Raw genomic sequence first — 8,906 nt, 5'->3', positions numbered from 1 at the left:
GAGCTGTATCTCACTCCACTGCTAAACTGAGAACCAAGACCTTAGTGTGTTCCCTTCTCAGGTATTTGCATTTTAATAGGAGACAAAACAGACAGTAAGGCCTTTCAGAGAAGAAAGAAGAGGCATCCAATGATTGTTTCCTGGGCAACTTGGCAGGAGTTTCTTTCTACAGATTCTGATCATCTTTCCTGCAGCACATAATAGGTGCCGCATGTAGAGTTCCCTGCAAACGTGTTAGCTAATGAATGGTAGCATCAGAGAGATGGGTGCTACAGTACAGGTAGAGGTCAACCAGAGTGTGGAAAAAAGATATTTTTAAAAGGGCTTCTTCCTCTTCCATTGTAATTGCCTATATAACAGTTTTATTGCTCAATTACTAAAAGGATAGTTTCTGTGTTTTTCAGAAGTCATAGAGCCAAAAAAATTTTTCATTTGGCCGTCTGCTTCCTCTCCCTTTGCCCACAGGATTTCTCTCTCTATTTTTTAAAAATTTCCATTGCCTTTAACCCTAACCTGTGTACTTGTGTAGGCCTTGAAAATTGTGACTTTCACTTTATTACAACACTCAGTAAAAAATACATTTTACATTGTAATCTAGTATGTATGTACACACACACACACACACGCACACACGCACACGCACACATGCACACACACGCATACCCCCAGTCCCCCCTGAAACAAGGTTCTTGAAAGACTATGTGCTACTTGCAGTGTTCTCTGTTTCTCTTCTTATCCCACTCCACTCCACTCCACTCCACTCCACTCCACTCCACCACCCCACCCCACCTCACTCCATTCCACTCCACTCCTTTCCATTCCACTCCATGCAAAAGAGGCTGATTGGGACCAAATACATTGATTGCAAACCTGGTGTGCACAGTTACAGTTTGTAAAACACTGCCCTAAAGTTATTATCCATTGACTCCTAAATTACCTGTAGAGGTAGATGCTTTCTGGTGGTAATCATCAATAGAGAGCCAGTTTCCCTTGGGCATAAATCTACAATAATGACGTTTAGGACTCCATGGTCTCTCTCGTTCTTGTGGATCAATCTGTGCTCACAGAGGACTTAGCCGGCACAAGAAACTGAATTTGTTCTAGGTCTCCCATGTGAGGATAGTAATTAATTCAGTCACTAGCCAATGAACAGCAAGTAATTCTTCAATCTAAATATCTCTATTACATAACTATAATGGCATAAAATAGCCTGTGTTAGACTTAAACATTTTTTTTAAGCCGGGAATTTTTATTGCCATGCTATTTCTATAAAGTTAATTTACTTGTATTAACAGTTTAATTGTCCAGCTATTTAAAAATTATTACTTTCCAAGTGGAGGACTTGAGGCAGTAAAATCCCCTGTTCAGGTGTTTCTTACTTGCTCCTTCTCTTAGGCCATAGTTATAGATATTTGGATGGTCTCTTTTTAATACATTTTTGGGTCCTTGTAGGAAAAATTCAGCAGGTCTTGGGTTATGAAACCAGACACAGCTACACTGTCAGGTTGTGTGGTTTAATTTCAGTGACTGTACATAGATGTATCTGTTAAGTTTTAATTTGAGAAATATTGAGTATCTTTTATTAAATTATGAAGATGGGTTTTGGAGACAGATTGATTTGGATTAAACCTAAAGACTAGCTTTGAGATTAGGAAAAATGTTCCAAGTTTCTTTTCCTCATATTAAAAGCTAACACTCACCTCAAAGAGTTTTTAGAATAATTAAGTGAGGTTTTATATGTATACATAAACATATACTTGTAAATAAAATACCAATAAATATATAAAATAAATTATGATATATTATTGTTTATATATGTATATGTTATATATAGATATACATACATTTGTATATGTATAAATTCATTTCCATTTCTTTTCTTTTGGACTTGATATTTGTGTAATGGGATTTACAGATTGCATTTTGATTTCTGAATCAGTCTGCTTATTACACTTTTTGATTATCTGTGTTAATAATGACATTTTGAGAATGGGAAAATGAATTAAAAATTATATGTTATGATTTCTTGGGAAAGAAATTCCACTTATGTGTAGTGGAATGGTTTGCTTAATCCTAAAATTAAACTTAGACAAGAATGAAAATTAGCATCAATGCATTTGAATATTATTTGAATTTATTCACTCCAAATGGAGCAAGAAAAAAAGTAAAGTGTTGTTTGTTTTGGAGTATTTACCCATTAGTGTATGAATCAGGTAATTGATGTTTGAGACTGAGAGTCTATAACATTCCTATTGATGCCTTAACATTGGAAGCCCCTTTGAGTTCTAACATGTTGGCAGTCTGTAACTACACAAGGCCACGTTCCTCCCTCGGTCAGTAGTAAAATAGTGGACGTTTGCCTGGAGGAAGTTATTCTGCAGTCTTCACGGCTGCCCACCCATGTGCTGTGGTAAATGTTAATGCTTCCGAACACCTGCAATGTAAATTCTCTTTGGCTTTTATAACGTTCTAGAGAACACTGTCCCTGTTTGATACTCTCTCCACGCCTGCCGTACGCTGTGATCAAAGGGGGTAAAAGTTCAGTATGAAATTCCTATGCTTAAGGAGAACACATTCCTTTTTAACTTCTAAGCATAAAGAGCTTTGTACAGACACCGTTTCAGGATGCGTTTCTTAGAAAAACTGAATAAACAGAGCTACAGTTATATTTTAGGCTGGTTGGGTGCATACCTCTCCCCTGACCAACTGTGAATTCTAAATACCCTTGTCTGCCTGTCCCTAACCCTAGGGAGAGTTTTCTTACCACTTTCTGTTTTATCTTTGGGAAGGTCCCATTGTCTCATTGAACTCTGCTGCATCCTGTTTATATCACAAAGAGAAAAGCTCCAGCTGCCTCCCTCCCCACCTTTCTCCACCTGGAGATAATAAACGCCTTGGCAACCACATTCTCTGTAATCATATGAGGTCATTTTACAGGCTACCAAGAAAGAGCCATTTGTTGAATGCCCGCTTTGTGACAGGCATTTGCTGATGGTGTACTATGTCTTGCCTCATTTAAATGTTAGGAGGGAGGAGAAATGAAACAGAAAGTGCTCCTTCCACCAATTACCAAAGGAAGTTGCTGGCCACTGCGTAACTTGAACTTTACATATAATAGCCCCAGATGGAGTTCTGGAGACAGCTCTGGGTGCAGAAACTGCCTGGATACAAATACTTTAGAAAGCGTTTTTATAGGCACAAAGCAAAAACATTTCAAAGCGAGTTAGATAGGTATTGTAAGTGGAGGTTTAGACTGGTTTCCTGCCAGATTTACCCGGAATCATGCGGGAAGGTTGGTTCTTTGAGTTACAGGGTCACATGCCATGGATTTGGTGCTCCACACCATTCAAATGACTTTCATAGTCACTCCCTCCACTAGCATTTGTCAGCAGGCTGAAGAGGCCCTTGCGTCTTTCATTTTAAAGCGAACACTTCTGTGGGCTGAATTTCCTTCCACACTTGTAAAAAAATTTATAATTCTAAGGCATTGTTCTTATAATATTGCCTGATTGAACGTAGCACGTTATGCCAGATTTCTAACATTTCTCAACTTCTGAAATTCTGCAAAATGCTTGCTCTCAGATTAAAAAAAATTAACTCAAATTCCTTCCTTTTATTTGTGCTTTTGGTGTTTGTCCTACTAGGCCAACTTTTCCTTTTTGATTACTCTTTGGGTCTTGAAATGATGAAGAGACTGTTGTTAACATAATTAACAAATGACACTGGACTGCTTTCTGATGGGACCCCTCCCTAAAACCTATTTGTTAGCAGTGTATGTACCTCTACGTTAGAGAGATTGAGAGCGTTTGAGAAGCAGGGTGACCAGGGCTGACGAAAGCCCGTAGCTCTGAGACAGTTGGATTCCCGCTGGCTGGGAAATGTGGGAGGCTTATCCGGGCTCCACGCCTGCTGGTGTTAGTGACTGTGTCTGCATATTTTATAAGATATTTCAAGGTAATGGAGATTGCATCTGCTGCTCACTGCCATGCTGTTTCAGGGTATTTGGGAATTTTATACAAACACACTGTAAACCAAAGGGGCTAATACCTGGTTGTGAATTGGGCACTTTGGGTTTGGATTCAAGTTTAATCTGACAACCCTACTTTCTGTTGCTCTGTGCTGAGAGCTCTGTTAGGGTTTAGTCAGCTCTTAATCTTAGTGAAGCTATTGCTGAACTAATGAAGCCATATTAATAATAATAATACCTCACATTTATAAGAGGGCTTTAAAATTCACAGTGTCAGTACTTTCACACAGATTGTCTTTTGGGCGTATCTCAGCAGCCCTTCGAATTAGACATGACAGGTATTATTAACACTTGCATTTCGCAATAAATTGAGAATCAGACAAAATATCTGACTAGCCCAAGACAGTTGATTTTTTTTTCTGTTTTCTAAAAGAGGCAGAAAGAACTACACACACACACACACACACACACACCATCACCACCACCACCACCACCACCACTACCACCACCACCACTGCCATCAACTAAGCAAATTTACAGAAGTCTGTATACCCTTCGTTCCCTCCCATCAACCAAAATAGTCCTACAATAGTAGTGGAGCAGATTGGTTATTCACTATAATATGAAAAGTGATGCCACCTGTTGTGGGGGATTGCTGACGAGGACCTTAACAGTAAGGCTCTGCAAATAGAAAGGGCTTTTGAGATCGAAGGCTTTGTATCTCAGACAGCGTGGGTGGAAACTTGTTCATTTGGCCATCTTCATGTTCCCTCTCCTTCACACCCCTCCCATCTGACAGATTATTAAGCCTGTTGATTCTGATGTTTTCTTTGAAATCGGCTATTACCTACCCTACAGGCCAATTGCAGGTCCTCACTGTCTCTCAGCACGCTGGCTTGGTGCTGGTCTTCTTGCCAATTTGTTCACATCACCTTTCACATGGTGTTTGAGATTTTCCATGAGATAAAGCACATACCCTCTAGCCTGGCACGTGGCATTCTCCAGACCCTGACTTCAGCAAACCACTGCGTTTTCATTTCGCAGCCTGAGCCCTAGCCTCCCTGCAAGGTTAGAGGGCCCCTCAGCATTCAAATCTTCTTTGTCTTTGTTCCCACCATTGCTCTATTTGGAATGCCCCTCCCCTCAGAGCATTTGAACCCCTTTGGCAATGTGCTGAATTCCTATTGGTTCCTTGAAACTTGGCTTGTGTCTTCTCCTTTGGAAAAACTCTTTGGCCTTCCCTGGTGAAGTTGACCACATGCACCTTCATGTCCCATAGCACCTCCCCAGAGTTCCAGGGTGAAACTTGGACACGTGGTAGATGCCTGTCTTACCCACTAGACTGTGAGCTTTCTGAGGAGAGGATCTGAGTCTTAGCACCCAGCAACACCACCTGGCTGGGATGCCTGGCTTGGCAGGATGTGTGGCTTCACTTCACAACAACTTCAGCCCCAACAGTTGGGATCATGACACACTTTCTTAGCTAGCTACCCAAAGATAACACTAATTAGGAGCGCTACTGGGGTGGGGTAGAACTTAGGAAAAACATTTTCTCTGTCAAAGGAGCATTTCCTAATGAACTTGATTAGGAACTTGAAGTAATGGCAAACCCAGTTTTTCTCTTTTCTTCTCAGACATGAAAGAGGTCAGAAGTGTAGACTGCAGATTAGAGTTCATTTCTACTTAAATAAGGTTTTGGGTTTTTGCGGCACTAACACAATGTAGAGTTTGGTTACTTGCCTCGTATAGGATAGTCAAATAGTCTGCATTAAATCAGGAGCACTCATTTGGAGATATTGGTAAACAACCTCTATATTTGTGCTTAAAAAATTTGTATAGTTTCTTTGTAGAGGCTAGTATATAGGAAATAATTTCTAGGGCTTATACGTTGCTGAGGAAAACAGTTCTTAGGTCTAGTTGTTTGGTTTTCACACATATGTGCCCAGTGGTGATTTTTGTGTCATATTGTATTTGTGATGGTCTCTCACCCTACTTTTAGCAGTTCAAAGGTGCCTGTTTTCTGCTATTTATACAAAATTTATACACTGACATCAATAATTTTTAAACTCTGAAGTAATAATTAGTTTTCTATAGCCTGTCTGTTTATGGGAGGCGGGGTGTCAACCAACAGAATTTAGCCATTTCTTCTGAATTTAAAAAATTCCTTTAAAAGTTTACAATCATAATTTTTTATTATTTATGCCATTATAATAACAAATAAGTGAGATTTGAAAATATTTTTTTAAAAAAGGGAAAAAGCAGTTTTAGGACTAAAGAGTTAGGACTATAATCTTGGTTTAGTTTTGTTTTTTTTTGCTTTCCCCCCTGCTATAACACACTATGTCTCAGATTTTCATATTCACCCAGGTATGTGGAAACTTGGGGAATGGGTGACTGAAATGTGGTGGTTGTGATTGTTTCTATTGTTTGCATCCCTTTGCTGTCAAAGATACATAAAATGAGTGATTAATTGTGCAGAGTCATATAAGGCAGTGAACGTCACTAATGTCATTCTATTCAATTTGTGAGACCACATACCCCATTATTATAAACAGTGCTTCTAATATTATGGTTAACTTGGTTTGATTTCCTTATAAATTACTCCAGCTAAAGTACCCTTTAAGAAACTTAAAGTAATGAAGAAGTGGGTATTTTCACAGTCTAAAAAGTTATTTGAACAGGATGTAATAGAGGGAATTCAAGAGTTGGCTGGAGGATGGGCTAAATGACCTTTAAATATTCTTTACTCTCAGGATTCCAAGATTTCAGTGCTTAGGCTAATGGGAAAATGTAAGAAATGCTGATCTCAGTTACATGATTTTGTTTGTTGTTTTGTCACAGACTGCCTCTTTAAGGTGTGTCCTATGAATCGATATTCTGCCCAGAAACAATATTGGAAAGCTAAGCAAGCCAAACAAGGGAACCACACAGAGGCAGCCTTGCTGAAGAAATTACAGGTAAGAGCCAGGCTTCTATTTGTCTGGCTTAGGCTAGACCTGGTACAGCAGTAACAAAAAATCTATTTCCTAGGCTCGTGATTTCACTCAATCCACAGAGATTTAGAAGAGTAGCAACACATTGAAACTGGAAGGGACTTTTAAGTTACAGGGTGTGACTCCTGATTTCCTGGTGTGTAGGTAATACATTCCTGCTGCTATTTTTTAGGGTGTGCCTGACAAATTCAGAGATTCACATCAAACTGGAAACCAATTCAGAATCTCTGTAGGAATAGCAGATCCAGTTATATTTTACTTGGCACAGTACTTTATTATTTTTTTCTGAAAGATTGGAAAAAGAAAGTCTGGTGTTTCTGATTTGGCTGAGTACAAATTTGATAAGACTTAATTTGTGTCATTAAAATTTCTGTTACTTTCAGCATTGAAACTATATTTTGAGACTTTTGAAATTCATCTACTGTCCTGGTTTCTCTAGCCATATTCCTCTGAAAGTAATTATAAGACCACAGAGCCTAGGGCTTTTCTGAAATTTCCAACATAAAAACTTCCCAAGATATTTTTGGCCACATTTCAGCATTAAAGTGAGAGAATCATCACACTATATTATAATCATGTATTTAATGATTGCCACCCTACCCTAAGCACCAGGAGTAAAGCAACCAACCTATTTTATTCATGGTTGCATCCTTTGTGCTCCTTGTTCCTAAAAAACCCCTTATTTCTTTGTCAGTTATTGCATTCTTTTTGCAGTGTTTTCACACTGAATATTTGATAATCATTTTATAGCATGCTGCAGAATTGGAACAAAAACAAAATGAATCAGAAAATAAGAAGCTGTTGGGAGAAATCGTGAAATACAGTAATGTTATCCAAGTAAGTGTCGATTTACTTTCCCTTAAAAGAGGTGAATATTTTATGGATAATTTGCATTTGGTTGGAATACCAAATAGCATTAAAATTTTGGGGTGCAGTAGTTTGTTCTTTGGTGGTACTTAAAGATGACATGATATTTCCAGTTGACATTCAGCACACTATTCCAGGTGTTTAGTAATAAGTCTGCTGTACACACATTAAGAAGTGAGCTTCTCTAGATGCATCCACAAGTTACTGCATCAAAAAGAAAAAGATGGGGAAACATGTAATAAAGGCATTAGGGCATGTAATAAAATAGCCCTTGAGTATTAATGGGGCTACGTGTAATAGATGAACCTTTATCTTTTCATTTTGTACAGAGAGGAAAGTTTCAAATTGTACTTTTAGATGGGGATTGTCCTTGAGAGAGCTTCTATTTCAATTAGTGTGCACACTGATTTATCTCAGCTGCATTCCTTTCTTGTGTTTCACTAGATTTATTAGCTTTTTACTTGGTTATTTGTTACTATATGCCCCACCTTGTTCCAAAAAGAATGTAAGGCATTTTCAGAAATACCACATAATGCAATAAAATAGAAATAAATAAGGCAACTGGGTCAAAGGGAAAATAATAGTTGAACAAATTAGTGAAGTCAGGGGTGAGGCATGTTTATAAAAACCAGTTTGTCAAAGGCTCTCTTACCCTTTGCGACAGCATGGATGGACCTGGAGAGTGTTTGGCTAAGCAAAATAAGCCAGTCAGAGAAAGACAAATATCACATAATCTCACTTATATGTGGAATCTAGTGAACAAAATAAACTGACCGACAAAATAGATCCAGAGACATGGAAGCATGTAACAGACTGACAGATTTCAGAGGGAAGGGTTGGGGTAGGGGAAGAAATTAACCAAAGAACTTATATACATACTAGAGGCCCAGTACACAAAAATTTGTGCACTCGGGGTGGGGGTCCCTCAGCCCAGCCTGTGCCCTCTCGCAGTCTGGGACCCCTCAGGGGATGACCACCTGCTAGCTTAGGCCCGCTCCCTGGGGGATTGGGCGCCTAAGCTGGCAGTCGGACATCCCTCTGGCAGCCTGGGAGCCCTCGGGGGATATCCACTTGCCAGC

At 39.1% G+C, this 8,906-nt stretch overlaps 1 protein-coding gene across 5 annotated transcripts in view; it reads left to right on the top strand.

Annotated features, from left to right (window-relative positions):
* Nucleotides 1-8,906, top strand: part of ITPR2 (inositol 1,4,5-trisphosphate receptor, type 2) — a 401,602-nt gene that overhangs the window by 44,037 nt on the left and 348,659 nt on the right. For all 5 annotated transcript variants that reach the window (XM_014544263.1, XM_014544264.1, XM_014544265.1 and 2 more), the window contains exons 2-3: nt 6,809-6,924; nt 7,711-7,797. In XM_014544263.1, the coding sequence (XP_014399749.1) occupies nt 6,832-6,924; nt 7,711-7,797 (180 nt within the window). In that variant the 5' untranslated portion in view covers nt 6,809-6,831. The remainder of the gene's footprint in view (nt 1-6,808; nt 6,925-7,710; nt 7,798-8,906) is intronic.

Source organism: Myotis brandtii, unplaced genomic scaffold (genome assembly GCF_000412655.1).
Source record: "Myotis brandtii unplaced genomic scaffold, ASM41265v1 scaffold358, whole genome shotgun sequence".
Classification (NCBI taxonomy): Eukaryota; Metazoa; Chordata; class Mammalia; order Chiroptera; family Vespertilionidae; genus Myotis; species Myotis brandtii.
This window is presented reverse-complemented; position numbering and strand designations above follow the sequence as displayed.